Source organism: Mus pahari, chromosome 16, assembly GCF_900095145.1.
Source record: "Mus pahari chromosome 16, PAHARI_EIJ_v1.1, whole genome shotgun sequence".
Lineage (NCBI taxonomy): Eukaryota > Metazoa > Chordata > Mammalia > Rodentia > Muridae > Mus > Mus pahari.
The window spans coordinates 13635969-13653158 of NC_034605.1; the positions used below are offsets into that span (position 1 = coordinate 13635969).

Genomic DNA, 17190 nt, shown 5'->3' on the forward strand with positions numbered 1-17190 from the left:
GATTTGAACTCCGGACCTTTGGAAGAGCAGTCGGGTGCTCTTACCCACTGAGCCATCTCACCAGCCCAAATTTCCATTTTTTAAAGCACATATAGGTATTTTAAAAAAAAAAAAAAAAAAAAAAAACTAAAATGAAGCTATTTTAAAATTCTTTTGATTTACCTCTAATACATCAACATGTTTTTAGGAATTGTCAAGAGAGAATATAAGTTTATATAATATATGGTATGTTTGGTATATAAAAAAATAAAATGTATTCATTTTGTATAAAACTTCAATTCTGGTTGTTTGATATGTCAAGCCCTCAAAGATTCTCAGGGCCCAGCCCTATGATGCCTGTTAACATGTTACCCTCTAAGTTCAGGGGTTCTGCATGTAGGGGGGTTACCCTGGAATATCTAGGGGGGGGTCAATCAAATCATATATTCTCAGGACTAGAACAGACAGAAAGGCAAGTCAGAGAGGAAACAAAAGGAACCATCACATCACCAAAGGAGATGGGCACTTGAGTCAAAGGCAGCAGCAAAGGGGCCAATCCTAACCCTAATCCTAACCCTAACCCTAACCCTAACCCTAACCCTAACCCTAACCCTAACCCCTAACCCTAACCCCTAACCCCTAACCCTAACCCTAACCCTAACCCTTCACCATACAAAAGAAGCAGGAAATGTTTGTCCCTGGACGGTCCAGAAAGGAACACAACTCTGCCAGGATTCAACATCATTCTGGCAAGAATCATACTAGGCCCACAGAACTGTAAGGGGTTTTTTATATTACTTTATTTGTATGGGTGTTCTTCCTGCATGCACGTCCATATACTACAAATGTCTGGTATCCTGTGCGGTCAGAAGAGGGCATTGGATCTCCTGAAATCGAAATTACAAACAGTTGTGAGCAGTCCTGGAGCTGCTGAGAACTGCACCTAGGACTTCTGAAGAACAGCCAATGTTCCTTTTTTTTTTTTTTTGGCTTTTCGAGACAGGGTTTCTCTGTATAGCCTGGCTGTCCTGGAACTCACTTTGTAGACCAGGCTGGCCTCGAACTCAGAAATTCGCCTGCCTCTGCCTCCCCAGTGCTGTGATTAAAGGCGTGCGCCACGCAGCCAATGTTCATAACAGCTGAAACACTGCTCCAGCCCAACAATATGATTAAGTCAGCAGGTTTAACAACAGAACAGAAAGCGAATAGAGTGATGAATCTCTACCCACAAATACTGTTCTCCAAGACTTCTATGGATAAATAATAATTTTTAAAAATACATTAAGATAGGAGATACTCACATTCTAAGTTTTCGATGTAAAGATTTTCAAATTCTCTTTCTATCTGGCCAAACAATTCCAGCAGTGTACTGCGAACTGAGGACGGCAGTTTAGAATCCTGTACAAGAGAAATATTTTTTGTTTAAAATTAATTAATTAATTAATTAATACCAGGCAACAATATATTTTTTCAAAGTGAATTATCATTTATCTTAAACTCTTTACAATATCATGTATTTTATTTCTTATACATATGAAGGTTTCTAGAGTTTAAAATTTAGCTAGGGATATAGCTCAGTGAGAGCATGTACTTATTAACAGGGGTTCAATCCCCAAGACTCAAAACATTGAAGATTCACGTTTCTACAAAGGAAACAATTATCAAAATGCATTCCTAGAAGAATAAAAGATTTAAGAGCACAAAATAACAAGTTTCCTTTTACACATGTGACCATAGCTCTCTGAAGAAGCCATATATGGGCTGCAGATCTTAAAGACTAACTGAAAAACCAAACATCTTAACTGTGGAAATGGAATGTTTCAGACTGAGAACCCAAATGAGCTGGAGCTGCCTTCCGTTCTCTTTACAGCTATTTACCATCAACCTCTGTGTCTACCTAACATCCTGACTGCTAGGTAATCCTTTTAGAGTGCACTGTTAAATTGCACACACCTCAAGCATTCACCAAACCTACAGCTAAGACTGTCAGCAAAGACTCCCCTGCTTTGCTGTAGCCAGTCTACCAGATCTCCGAAGAATACATGCAGGTTAGTGCACTGATGTATGACATTCTTCTGTTATTTGACTACAAAAGGCCTATACCCTCTTCTACAACAGAATGTGTTATACAGGTGAACATGATCTGTGTTCTTGGATCTTGGTCACATATACTAGACTCAGAGCTTTTTCTTCAACAGGAAAAAGTTTACTCTATTTTGCACTGACATAGAGGGAACATGAGTTTACTTTATTCAAAAATTTCCAAATTTGTAGAGAAACAAGGCTATTCCCAAAAGTGAAGCTATGTTACAAATAGCCTTTAGACATGCTATTAAAAAACAAACAGTTGGGCTGGAGAGATGGCTCAGTGGTTAAGAGCGCCGACTGCTCTTCTGAAGGTCATGAGTTCAGATCCCAGCAACCACATGGTGGCTCACAACCATTCGTAATGAGATCTGATGCCCTCTTCTGGGACATCTGAAGACAGCTACAGCATACTTACATATAATAAATAAATAAATCTTTAAAAAAAAAAAAAAAAAAACAATTAACTATTTCAATGGACTATATACACTGAGAGATAGATGTGCCTCACCACCTAATTAGATCCACTGTGTTTCAACCAAAACAAACTAGAGAGAATTCCTATAACTCTGTAACTAGACATTATAAAGTGGGGGGGGGGGGGAATCTTGCCTACAATAGGACAAAATGTCTAGTAGTTTAGTCAACATACAAAGTAGGTACCCATTTGGGCCACAGTCTTCATGCCTTTGCACATCTCCCTCCCACTTCCAGACTCTAAAGCAAAGTAAAAGCGACAGGAAGCAGCAACAACTCCGGCGTATTTCCAAGTTAAACATGAATACTTCCAAGGCACCAAGTAAGTTCACAAAATAATTTACTTTTCCTAAACACTAAATAAATAATTCTACGCTAGTCTTCACAAGGGCACTATCTACATAATAATTAGTATGTGTACCCCACCCCTCCCTTGCAAAAAAAAAGCATTATTTCAAAAATAAAAATCTCAAATACTCCTATATTAATATTCCAATATTTAAGTAACATCAGTATACTCTTCAAGTGATTTTTCAAATTTTTATACAGTACCAATTATTGACCTGATAAATTGCAAATTTAAAAAATATTCATATTGGGGCTGGAGAGATGGATCAGTGGTTAAGAGCACTGACTGCTCTTCCAGAGGTCCCGAGTTCAATTCCCAGCAACCAGATAGTGGCTCACAGCCATCTGTAATGGATACCCTCTTCTGGTGTGTCTGAAGACAGCTACAGTGTACTCATATACATAAAATAAATAAATCTTTTTTTTTTAAGTACTCATATACATAATATTTATTGAATTCCACCTCAAGGGTTGGAGAGATGGCTCAGTGGCTAAGAGCACTGACTGCTCTTCCAGAGGTTCTGAGTTCAATTCCGAGCAACTATATGGTGGTTCATAACAATCTGTAATGGGATCTGATACCCTCTTCTGGTGTGTCTGAAGAAAGCAATGGTATACGCATATACAATAAATAAATAAATAAATAAATAAATAAATAAAATTCCACCTCAAGTTCACCTCTTAGAACTATAAATTTCAGGAAAAAGTAAACATTTCCACAATCTGTAATGGGATCTGATACCCTCTTCTGGTGTGTCTGAAGAAAGCAATGGTATACGCATATACGATAAATAAATAAATAATAAATAAATAAATAAATAAATAAAATTCCACCTCAAGTTCACCTCTTAGAACTATAAATTTCAGGAAAAAGTAAACATTTCCACAATTTTGAGTTTTTCAATTATGTATTCTCCAATAAATATCATAAACCACTTAAAATATATACATGCTAGCTTAAACAATGAATCTGGTAGAAATGGCAACCTTAACATCCCTCTAAAAAACTTCACATTTACAACTTAAAGATACAGAACATTAACCTAATATAGTACCATGGAGATTAACCTTCACCTTCTTTTTGATACTCTTCCCAATTATCCAAGAGAGCACAGCTACACTGTGACTAAACTATGACTACTCCTGTAAAGCAAGACTCCTGACCTTCAGCACCTCTACTCTCCCACAGCAGTCCACTTAGACCCACCATGCCAGCTGCATCGTCAAACACTATCACTCTCTTCCCTCCTGCAAAGGGGAGGTTCACCCGGGCCACTCACAGATCATGCTGTTGGCTCCAGTTCAAGTAACCACACTCAGTAAATAAGCATTATCTAGCTAACATGGGAAACTCAGAGAACCATAAGAGCGGCACACAGGTCTGCCTTGCTCAGGGGAAGAGTTGTGAATCACCTTGTAGCAGTTACTGTGAGCTACAATTATCCCCTCACACTACATCACAATGGAAGACAACACTAAAAACAAATTCACTTCATGTGAGAAGTAAGTCTAGAATATGCCAGCAAACAAAGTAGAATTTTCACTGGTATAAATATAAGTAAATCAAAGAACTTTTAAGAACCATCTTAGATTGTTTATCTATACTGTCCACTTAGTAGCCACCAGTCATATATGACTATTTAAATTTCAATGTAATTGTGTTTGTTTAATCTACATTTTAAATCCTAAGTCACCAACCATGTTTAAGTGACTACATGTTATATCCACCTTGTGGTACCTTTATCAAAAGTGACAATACTTCCACCATCACAGAAATCCTACCACGCAGCTGTAGTTTTACTCTCTCAAATGGATTGATTGTGCCCCAAACCTGAATGCCCCTGAATGTAAGTATATTAAAAAATCAAGATCTTTACTGAAGTGTCCAGTAAAACGCAGTCATAATAGTGATCCTAATTGATTATGACTGCTGGTGTTCTTATAAGAGTTAAGGAAAACACACAAAGAGGGAAGAGCATGAGGATGCAAGAGGTGGCAGTCATAAGCTACAAGTGAGGCCTTGGGAGGCCCTTGATCTCGGATTTTATCCTCCAGAACTATGCAAAAATTTATGTTGTCTACACTAACTAGTTTATAGTACTCTGTTACAACCTAGCAAAGGTAAATACTGTTAAAGCTATTTTTATGTTCTTTATATCCATCACTAGTTAAAATATAACTTTTTATATAAAGTAGACAGGGCAGAGTTGAGCTTCTAAATTCAAAGTTCTACAACTGTACAGTCAACCAATGTAGGTGAGAAACATTTAGGCAAAAGCAAGATAACACAACAGCATGCCTGTAATCCCAAGGCATGAGCAACTGTGACAAGAATTCCAAACCCAAGTTCAAAGTCAGACTGGCCTATGTATAACAAGACCCTTTCTCAAAACAATAGGAAAAAAAAATGATTGTGTGTGTGTCTGTCCGTACTGTGACTGAAAAAAGAAGACCCTGTAAAAAGTAGCCTGCAACAAGTAGCAGTCCCCTTTCATCAGTATTTCCTAAAGACGGTGTTATTTTCCCAACATCCACACTGCATCAACTCTATGGCAGCCCATAATCCTTTTGGTTTCTTTAGGTGAGCACTACTGCCAATGGTATTAAAGTATTGAATATAGGATTTATATACAAAAAGTTACATGCAGGAAGTTCTTATGCGGTTCTAATAATATTCAACATTCACCGGGCAGTGGTGGCACACGCCTTGAATCCCAGCACTTGGGAAGCAGAGGCAGGCAGATTTATGAGTTCCAGGCCAGTCTGATCTACAAAGTGATTTCCAGGACAACCAGGGCAACACAGAGAAACCCTGTGTCAAAAAAACCAAAATAAAATAAAATAAAATAAAAATAAAAATAAAAAAGATACAACGTTCATAAAGGTCAGTTCCTCATATTCAAGTCTTTCTATCCTACAGCACTATGGCTGATACAGTCTAATCATGAAGAAAATGCTTACAAAAGTATAAGTGTGCCGGGCGTGGTGGCGCAAGCCTTTAATCCCAGCGCTCGGGAGGCAGAGGCAGGCAGATTTCTGAGTTCGATGCCAGCCTGGTCTACAAAGTGAGTTCCAGGACAGCCAGAGCTACACAGAGAAACCCTGCCTCGAAAAACCAAAAAAAAAAAAAAAAAGCATAAGTGTATTCTTATATAGGATCAGTATATATGGCCTACTTTATCTAGATTTCACAATAATACTCTTCAAAATCCCTACCTTTTTTGACATCTATAAAGACACTAGAAAAGTATGAGCAAAACTTAACATCCTTAGCCATGTATCAGTACATTCATCAAAGGACGGTATACTCACTATATGCAGCAGAGACAAGGACAAAGGCAAGTCACTTCAGAAGCAGAAAGAGCACCAAAAGTTTAATTCTCCCCTTTTCTTTAGAGCATTAGGAATGAAAACCTGGCTGGAAAATCTAGACAACTAACCTGAACAAAGAGTAAATTGAGTCCTTATTGTAATTGTCATACCATATCTTTTTGTTATAAATATATTAACCTTAGGCAAGGATGGTGGCACATGCCTTTAATTACAGCACTTGGGAGGCAGGGGCAGGTAGACCTCTATGAGTATGAGGCCAGCCTGGTCTACATGCCAAGTTCCAAGACAGGACTACATAGAGATCCTGTGCTCTGTCTGGCAGTGTGAGCCTTTCTTTGGCTTTCGAGACCTACACGCATTAGCTTATTTCAATCACACTTCAAGCATGACAGTCATCTTTACACAATGGGAGCTGACCAATGCTGACTTACTTGTCCTTCTAACATTTCTCTTGGCAGTCCAGTCCTTTCTTGTTCTGAGCTGTTAGTTCTTCGTATAGAAAGGCTATGAGATTTGCGCTTTTGTTTTGCTTGGCGAGCAGCTGAACAACTTCCGCTTTCTGTGGGCATTACTTCTAGAAGGTAGTGTCCTGGTCACTCCTGCAATAAGCTAAATAACAGCAGGGAAAACAAGTACTTCATTTCTGACACAGCAAATTCAGATAACCAGCAGACAAGATAAGAATTTCTTACTCAAGTTAGAGCTCACGAAACAATACAGAACTCAAGTGTTAAGGTCAGTTGCAGTGATTCTTGTTGTTTAAATCTTTCTCAAAACCATTTAGCTATTCTAGCTCTTTAACCTTCTAATTTTCTTTTTTTTTCTTTTTTATTTATTTATTTTTATTGTTATTTTCTTTATTTACATTTCAAATGCTATCCCGAAAGTTCCCTATTACCCACCCCACCCCCACCCCCGTAACCTTCTAATTTTCAAAAGTCTACCTAAACCAGTGGGAATTTTTTCAATCTCAAAAATTGCTGCTTTGTGGGTTAGAGAGATCACTTAGTGGTTAAGAACCTGAGAGTTCAATTCCCCACACCCATGAGGTAGCTCACAGTTCAAAAGGATCTGAGGCCTTCTTCTGGCCTCCATGCACACCAAGCACACATAGAGTACAGACATACATGAAAACAAGCCACCATAGAATTAAAACTTTTTTTTAATTCTTGCTGTAACCTTAAAAATAATTTTTGCTAAATCTGTTGATTTGGGGCTTCAATATTTAATCTTTCATCAGTTTCCAGTTTAGTGCTAAATGAACAACCCAGTTCACTACAAACCTTTTTTTATAGTTTTTAAACATGTTAAACACTAGTTTCCTTTGTTTTCAGATGTTAACTGCTAATATACAAAAATATAAAAGATTACTGTGTATTGAGCTTATATCTCACATTCTTACTTAATTTCTTTATAAATTTTAGAAAAAAAAATATTCTGTAGATCATTTTGTCATGTTTTTCATGTAAATTACTGTTCCACCTGAAAGAATGAGGACATTTCTTTCTTTTTGATTTGCAAGTCTTATTTCCTTATACTTTTGGCTAGACATTTTACAATTTCAAGGTAAAAATGCCTTCACCCCTGAGAATAAAGCTAGCTGTGGGTTTTCTATAGTTCTTTACCCAGTTGATATTTCTTTCTCATGTGTTTTCTATGAGCTTACTTCACAAGTTAGTCCTGAATTGTCATGCTTTTTCTGTACCAATTACTATGATGCCATAGATTTTCTTTGTTGACCTACACAGAGTTTAATTATACTGATTATTTTCAAATACAACTCAATACCGATACCCATGGAAATTCACTCTCCTATCTCTACTTTCTTGTAGATTACCTAAACATGTTTACACTTTTACACTGGGGACAGGAAGATGGCTTGGCAGCTAAAATCCACGTAAGGCTGACAACTCAAGCTCATTCCCTTGAACTCACATTAAAAAAAAAAAAAAAAAAAAAAAAAAAAAAAAAAAAAACAGAATGCTGTGACTCTGTGGCCCAAATCTATAATATATACCTAAGAGCTGTAGAGCTGGACCATACAATACTATCTATAAAACATATTTAGCTTTTTGAGGACTCTCCCACTGATTTAGATAGTGAATGAACTGGTTTATATTCCCACCAACAGTATACAGAATTCCTCTTTTCTCTACATCCTAAACAACACATCTAGACATGTCTGGGAAGAACTCTTAATTGAGAGTAAGCCTCCAAAGATTGATGTAGTAGGGCCCAACCCACTGTGGGAAGTACCACCTCTGGGTTGTATAAGAAAGCAAAGGAGGCTAAGCAATCCCAGGGGAAGAAGCCAGTAAACTGCACTCCTCCATAATCTCTGCTTTAGCTCCTGTCTCCAGATTCTTACCTTGAGCTCCTGCTTTAGAAGGGACTCTAAGTCAAATATACCCTTTTCTCCCAGAGTTGCTTTCTTGGAGTTTATCACAGCAATAGAAAGCCAACTAAGGAAGCACACACCTTTAACACCAACACTTGGAAGACAGAGGCAGGGGGATCTCCCAGTTGGAGGCTGGCCTAGTCTACAGATCAAGTTGCAGGACAGCCAGAGCTACTTAGTTTCAAAAACAAAAAACAAAACAAAACAAAACAAAAACAAAAACAAAAAAAAAAAGAATAAAGGAAAAATTAGAAGAAAGAAGAAAGCCAATAATAGGCATTCTAACTGGGTGAAACAAAATCTCAATCTAGTTTGGATTTGCAGTTCACTAATGGATAGATGTTGAACATTAGCCATTTGTAGTTCTTCATTTGAAAAGTATTTGTTTAGGGCTGGAGAGATGGTTCAGCAAGTAAGAGCACTGGCTGCTCTTCCAGAGGACCAGAGTTCAATTCCCAGCAACATGGCAGCTCTGTAACTGCCTGTAACTCCAGTTCCAGGAGAACTGACACTCTCACACAGATATACATGTAAACAAAATACCAATGCACATAAAATTTTTAAAAGATAGAGTAAAAATTATCTTTTAAAAAAAAAGTATTTGTTCAACTTGTTTTCCCATTTAGTGACTGTACTGGTTGGGTTGGTTTTAAGGTATCTAATTTTTAAAAATTCTCTATGTTCTGAATATTCTCTTTTGTTAGATGAATAGGCATCCACTGCCATTATAGATGGTATCTCTTCACTCTGCTGTTTCTTTTGCTATGAAGCACCCTTTAAGTACTGAAGCCCCATCTGTCAATCCTTGCTGTTATTTCCGAAGCAACTGAAGAGTCCTGATGGGACAGCTCTTGATTATGACTATATCTTCAACTGTTTTCCTCTAGCAGTTTCAAACTTCCATCTTCCATGAAGATCTCTAATTCATTTGAGTATATTGTGACAGGGTAGAAGGTTCTAATTTCAATCTTCTACATGTGGATAGTTTTCCCACCATAAATGTATGTTTTCAACACCTGTCAAAAATCAGATGTCTGTAGTTGCATGATTTTATATCTGGATCTTAAAAGTTTTAAGATGGTAAATTTTAAATTCCTGTCAATAATTCTAATCAGTGCCATATGTGTGCTAGCATATTTTTAAAATTCTCTCATTTGAGTTTGAGATTTTCCTGGTTTTTCATTCACCAATAATGTTTAATTGAAACTCTGACCTTTTGGACATAATGCTATCAGTCTTGGGAACTGTTACAGCAGGCCTTTCCTAGAACTGCTTTGACAAACAGGAGTATTGCTTACTGCTACCAGAATACAGAAGGTAGAAACTGAATTAAGGCTCCCTCCCTCTTCCTGTGCCATCTATCACATGAGGAAGACTCCTGGTTACTTCAGAGTTGTAGCACAGTAGTTCATCCTCTTCTTTGGCTCTCACTCAGATTGCTGTGGCTGAGGATGCTCATTACTGTTCCCCACAAGTTCCTTGCCCTTTTGATTTTATGAGTGTTTTGCCTGTGTGTATGCCTGTGTGCAACATGTATGCCTAGTGCCCACAGAGGCCAAAAGAGGGCATCTGATTCCCTGGAGCTGGAGCTAGAGATGGTTGTGAGCCACCAGGTAGCTGCTAGAAATCAAACCACCATCCTCTGGAAGAGCAACATGCGCTCTGAACCGCTGAGTCATCACTTTTTGCCACGGACAGAGATATAGTTGATTTCTCTCTCTTTTTTTTTTTTTTTTTTTTTTTTAATTTCTCTCTTTCTTCTGTTTTGTATTGTTCTTTGCCTGAGCCCTTTGCTGTCCCTAGGTTGCAGACTTCTACAACATCAAAGTAGAACCATGTAACGGAAAAGGAAATTAAATTGTACCTCATGTTTCAGATCCCAGGGACTTAGCCAGTCAATTTACCTTTCTCCGTCTTTCAATCTTCCATTTGTTTTATGCATAATGCCCAGTGCTCCTAACTGTACTTCATTTTTTCTCTATGGGAATTTTTTTTGTTAGTTTTCCCCAACCCCTTTTTTCCCAAAAGCAGTGTTTTTATTTTCAGAGCTCTAACCTCATCAGTGGTGGGAAAGTAGGAAAGATCTTTTATCATTCCAGGGTCCTCTAAGCTAGTATGTTACTAGTAAACACACAGGCATGCAACATGCTGGGTTTGGTAAACAAATGACAATATTTAGTCTCTCTCTAGAAGAGCAAGAAGTGCCAACCAACCTTTGCTTCCATAAGAATCCTGGATTTAGGATTTTCACCTACAATTTCTACTTCTGAAGGTTTTGAAACAATTGACAGAACAGTAGGCAGGAAAGAAAATGCAGTTTCCACCATGTAGTCAAACATCCAATTAAAGTTTTTCATGTATTCTTCAAGAAAACTGGCTGACTCTGTTTCTTTAACTGCTACTGCAGTAGCTTTAGATCCACAGTCAGAATGTGCGAGATCCCACTCATTATCCGAGAGCCTACTCCTCATCTATTCCAATTAAAGGAGACATCAAAGTGTTCTCAGCATTCTGTGTGCAGCTCTCCTGTGCAGTATGGGCAGTGTATTTCAATTACTGCCTCATATTTTCTGTAACTAGGATATGTTGTCAGCTGTCACCTCAAGCGTCACAGGCAGTCATCTAGTTGTTTTGAACAAACGAGTCAGGGTTGGAACCCAATAACTTGGCAGGTGCTTTTTTCCATATGACATTTACTAGCATCTTTTCTTCTAACAGCCACTGATGTTAAGGTTAATAGCCTGAAAAGCAGACTATACCTAGGAAAGCTAGCCCCCAGGTTAAACGAAATGGTAACATGGAAGCCAAAACCAGCACTGGACCTCCAGACATGTCTGGTAGGTCCACAACTTCAAACTCAATCTCTGTACCTGTAGCTCCTACACTAGGAACACCAGCTCCTCCCGGTAGCTGTAATCAGTCGTCAGTCTTTCTCTGTGACAACATCCTCATCTTTACTTTTGCCTCTATATTTACAACCTCTAACCATTACCTTTCCCCCCCAGCAATCTGTACTGGTCCTATGCTTGCTGACTTAACTGAACTAAATACAGAGGACATTAATGAGACACACATTTGATTGAATCTGTGAGCGAAAATTAGAAAGTGGAGAGGAAGACACACATCTTAGCTCTGTTCACTGCCACCTCTTGGGCTGGGGTCTGGGACTCCATGAGAGGGAAGGAGAAAGCTAGCAGAGCACCAACGCTGTGCTTCCTGGCTGGCGCCAAGGTCTGGAGCACACCGGACAACAGGTCTCTATGGGCTGCATTCCTCTCAGCTGTGAACCAAAACAAGCCTCCCCTGTTGCCCCTGTTAAGTTGCTTTGTGTTGGAAAGTTGGCCTCGGTGATAAGAAAAGTAACTACTGCAGTTCCTATTATCATTTCCTTCCATTCACGCTACATCAAAAAATGGAAGTATATGAAGGCTTCTGTGCTGGTTTAAATGTGCTTGGTCGAGGGAGTGGTACTATTAGGAAGTGTGGCCTGTTGGAGTAGGTGTGGCCTTGTTAGAGGAAGTGTGTCACTGTGCAGGTGGGCTTTGAAGCCCTCCTCCTAGATGCCTAGAGACAGTCTTCTCCTGCTTGACTTTGGAACAAGATGTAGAACTCTCAGCCCCTCCTGCACCATGCCTACCTGGATGCTGCCATGCTCCTGCCTTGATGAAAATGGACTGAGCCTCTGAACCTGTAAGCCAGTTCCAATGAAATGCCCTTTATAAGAGTTGCCTTGGTCATGGTGTCTCTTCACAGCAATGAAACACCTCACTAAGACAGCTGCCAAACCATGTACTAACATGTACTAACCATGTATTAATAAAAAGGTAATTAGAGAGAAAGTGGCAGGAGAATCAAAACTCAAATCCAGCCTTGGCTGAAAAGGGAGTTCAAGGCCAGTCTGGGTTACCTGAAACCCTGTCTCAAAAAAATAAAAAGATGACTCAGAGGCTAAGAACCTATGCTGTTCTACCAGAGGATCCAAGTTCACTGCACGAGCAGTCAGGCGACTCACCATCACGTGCAACCCTAGAGTAATCGTGACCCTCCTACTGCTGCAATCCTTTAATACAGTGCTTCATGTTGTGTGACCCCTAACCATAGGATTACTTTCATTGCTACCTCATAACTGTAAGTTTGCTACTGTTATGAATCATAATGTAATATCTGTGTTTTCCAATGGTCTTAGGCAACCCCTGTGAAGGTCACAACCCACAAATTGAGAACCTCTGCTCTCGAGAATCTGATTTCCTCTCTGGCTTCTGTGGCCACTGCACTCACATGGCACTCATGCAGATACAATTAATTAAATGTTTGAATTACTAAAAAAAAATCAGAGGTTTGGGGTTTGTGATCCTAGCAAGAAGGTACACAAGGTAGTAATCACTTGTAAAAGAAATACTCAAATGGTAAACACAGAGCCCAAGCTAGCAAGTAAAAACAGAAAGAATGGAAAGTAAAGGGGAGAAAGTCGATTGTGGGTAGACCTGAGGTTGAAAAACTACCACAGACTGTTGCTTATGAGTCTGAAATTGATCCACAAATACAGAGGCACTGATCCTCAGACAAAACCACTGTGAGGGAGAAGTTTCAAGTTCAATTTGTAGTCTGATAGTATTTTACAAACTAGACAGTATTAAAAAGGTAACTGAAAAGAGAAAGAAAACTCTTTCACTCTGAAAATAAAACAGGTCTACCTGGGCATAATGGTGCATAATCCCAGCACTGGGGGGGAAAGGGGGTGGGTTGAAGCAGGCGGATCTCTGAGTCTAATCTGGTCTAAATAGAGCATTCCAGGACAGGAGAGCCAAAGCTACACAGAGAGGAACTGTCTCAGACGAAAAGAGAAAATAGGTCTGGGGTGGGATGTAGCTCAGTGGGAAGGAGGCTGATTGCTAAGCATAGCTGAGACTTTGGATTTCATCACCAGCATCACACCAAAAAAAATTATTTTAAGTTACTTTTACTATACACTAATTCACCTATATATGTTTTTAAAAAGAAAGAAATCTAAAGCTCCAAAAGGTAATTACTTTCTTTCAAAACATATCAATTCACCCGATTCAGTAAGGCAGATCAGTACATTAAATGTAAAGCTACAATATAGTCTCCTCCTGCACTCTTAATTGGCCTGTCAGACTCATTTGTCCTTATCACATGCTGTCATGGGCATATTCTCTTCTCTGCTGTTTCTAAACAAGGCAGAACAATACATGTCCAGCTTTAGTGCAACATATAAACAAATGAATAAAATCTCTATACACACTGTTAATATACCGAATTCACCACTTTGGCAAATGGTATAACATTAAACAGCACCAATGAACACTTAGCTCTCTCTCTTTGCAAGGCTCTTTTTAGTATGTATGTTCAATAGTAAGGTGTTACTACTTACAGCATCAGATTTTTATTAAGTACATACAACCAAAAAGGGAGCCTGCTGAAGTAGTTTTTACAAGCAATACAACAAACTCTTAATTTATGCTTTTACTTGAAGTAATATAAAACATTATTTGCCATTTCATACCTTGGAGGAAGAATTTTAATTTTCTTTCAACAAGAAAAAAACTGATTTATTTCAAAATAAATACCCAGTTTATTCCAAAAATGTTAGTTATACATAAAAAAAAGGTTATATAATTTGCAGATGGTAGTATAAACTATAAAATGTCACTGAACATCCAAAAGTTTAATAAAGGTATTAATATTATTAATATTTTAAGTGTTTATTGTAATAGTACTTTTAAAATTAGCTTCTAGAGGGCTGAAACACCAATGCAATATTTAACCAGTAACAGAAGAGAGAAGGGTCTCTACACGCAACCTTGGAAATCTGTCACCAGAATTAAAGTTACTTAAAATGTTCTGTCACTGATGAGATGAAGGCACACAATGCACACTTATTGAGTCTAAGGATGACACTGAGCTGACAGGCATCAGGAATTAAATAAGCTACCACCAAGAATTTTTTTCTCAATAACCAAAAAAGAAATCCAAATCTAGAAAGCATATCTTTCTTTGAAGAAATCAGGACAGGACAACTAACAAAACTCTTAGTATCACGGCTGGAGGAAATACCCAACCCCAAGGATTTGAGCTCAAATCAAGGGCAAAGTAAGTTAAAAGACCAACATACCTATACAAAAAGGAGTATCAACAGAGTAAGAAAACCGAAGGAAACGTACTTAGGTCATGTGTCCAGAAATTTCTGCAAGAAGGCTTGATATACACTCTTCCAACTGCAAAAATGTAGCTGTCATAAACATCAAGGTCATACTGTTATTCCATGTGGCCACTGGCCACTGCCCTGCTGTCTCCTATGGGCAACACTAATAGAAGGCCTCTACTTACTTTGGCCAAGTTGTATTTATATATACTATGCCCAAGTATGTGGTCTAGATGTCAAAGCGAATTTACAAACACTTTAAAATGTGATCGCAAAGTAGCCGACACAGCAAGGAAGGTAGCATAATAGAAGATTTCTTAGAAATGGGCGAAGTATCCTGGAGGCTTATTATCACCAGGTGTGCTGCTGAGAGGCAAAAAGGTTTCAGTAATGCTTTGATGGCATACTTTGTAGGCCACAATAATCAATGTAAAGAAAACCCATCTGAACTTCAAAGAAATTGCCTAGCAATCTACATCCGGGCAAGAGAGTGAGTGGTGTCGAGCTAACGGTCCTCGTCTTCAAGCACAAGAAACGTCGAAGAGTTAAAGTTAGATGATAAAACCTCTAAGAACCCGATCAATCGTTCGGTTACGTCTGCTCGTGAACTGGAATGGCATATTTATGCAACTTTTTGGTAAAACTGGCCCATTATGATGCCTTAAAACTTAGGAGATACAAGTGTAGCGGGAAGAAAAAGAAGTCTTCAGAAAGAGAAACAAAGGCGTGGCGGGGTTTTACCACTTCAGCATCTGCTCACCCCATCTCCGCCCCCCACCCTTCCTCCTTCCGAGAGGCCATACCCCGTCTTTGCGGGATCGAAGGCCACCATCTTCGAAAACCCCGGGCTTCCCACGGGACACAGCCAGCCAGGTAGACGCCACTTGCGTACACAGGGAGCCAGAGAGGGTACGCAGGGTTAGGACTGTATCCTTGGTCCACCTCGAAGCCTCGTCCCCACCGCCACCCCGACACCTTACATCCCCCCCCCCCGAGCACCCGAGGAGGATGCCAAGCCAGACAGCTGAGAAGATGGCGTCACCTGTCACAGCAGCAGCACTCGCGTCCGCCTGGAACCAGCCTAGGTCGCACTCAATTCGTAGATCCCCCACCCCGCGACGAGGCTCCCGAGACAGACCCAGAGCAGGAAAGAAAACCGGCCGATTCCCGCACTGACACAACCCGGCGACCCGAACTGGCGCGCCCGCACTTCCGGTAACTGCGGAAGTCCCGCCCTCAGAGATGTTCCTTTTAAAAAAAAAAAAACAGACCGGAAGCTCCGCCCCACGCCCAACGGCTGCGGAAGTTCTTTGCTGGTCTCCTTCGCAGGCCCACAGGCTTGTTCCGCGGGGATAGTCTCCTGTTTTGGCTTTCGGCTCTGACGCGGGGTCCTGGAGACCTAAACTATGGCCTAGCTGTGCGCTGAGCCAAGACCGGGCGAGCGACTGCAGAACGAGTACGGCGTCCCCTGGTGGCGCAAGTAGGCTCAGCGCTTTCCCAAGATGCTTTACAGGCACTGCTAGACCCCAAATTCTGCACCACGCACTAACGGTACACGCGATCCTTGCACGAATTGCTCCCCGAGACCCTGTAGCGTCGGTAACCGGGAAAAGCACACGCAGCCTCCCGGACCGTGGGTACTTACCACTGCAGGGATTCCGGTGAGGGGGCTCCACGGTCAGGCAGGTTTTAAGTCCATCTGTCCTAAACACTCGCACAGCCCAAAAACTGGCAAGGAAAATAATCTATTAAAATGTAAAGTCGAGTGTCCTATTTAACGTAATCAGTTTCAGAATCTCTCAACTCCAACTGCTTTATAGGCTGATTTGCTGGGAATGGCTCCTCAGGCAAGGCTCAGTGGGAGTCTTGCTAGCTGGCTGCAGGAGAGCCTGGTGGAGATAGAACTATTAATATTTCAGCTTATCTGCAGAAGATGACTCACCCAGTTTCCTTCTGAAATATCTGATCACCATTGGCTAAGAAGGGAAAACAGAATCAGCTGTTCACTGCAAAAGGTGGGACTTGAGCTGATTTTTTTCCCCCTTTAATCTAGGTTGGGAAGACCTACATAACAGACGGGAGCTGTTACATAAACAGCCTTGTCTTTACGAGCAACTTTAACTGGATGTTTAAAGCTCACCTAAAGTAAAAGCATGATAGTATTTTCCTTCTATACGGGTCAACATTCTTCCTATAAGATAAAACTAAAGGTTCGGATTCAAGAAGCAGTAATGCAATATGTTTGCTGGAGAAGAAACAAATTTATCATATTTGGAAACTCGAATAACCAAAGCATTCTGTACAAGAAAATGTGGGTTACTTGTGTATTAAGTATAATATTCAGGGGGCTGGAGAGATGGCTCAATGGTTAAGAGCACTGACTGCTCTTTTTTTTTTTTTTTTTTTT

At 39.8% G+C, this 17190-nt stretch overlaps 1 protein-coding gene across 3 annotated transcripts in view; it reads right to left on the reverse strand.

Moving 5' to 3' along the window:
• The window catches only part of Wdr37 (WD repeat domain 37), a 63635-nt gene extending 46952 nt beyond the window's left edge, over positions 1-16683 (reverse strand). For 2 of the 3 annotated variants that reach the window (XM_021215329.2, XM_021215328.2), the window contains exons 1-3: positions 15826-16003; positions 6654-6831; positions 1281-1377 (exon numbers count right to left, since the gene is read on the reverse strand). In XM_021215329.2, the coding sequence (XP_021070988.1) occupies positions 1281-1377; positions 6654-6791 (235 nt within the window). In that variant the 5' untranslated portion in view covers positions 6792-6831; positions 15826-16003. Of the gene's footprint in view, positions 1-1280; positions 1378-6653; positions 6832-15825; positions 16004-16428 lie in introns of those variants that run through there. The other variant, XM_029547410.1, reaches the window with a different exon arrangement.
• Positions 16684-17190: the final 507 nt, after the last annotated feature.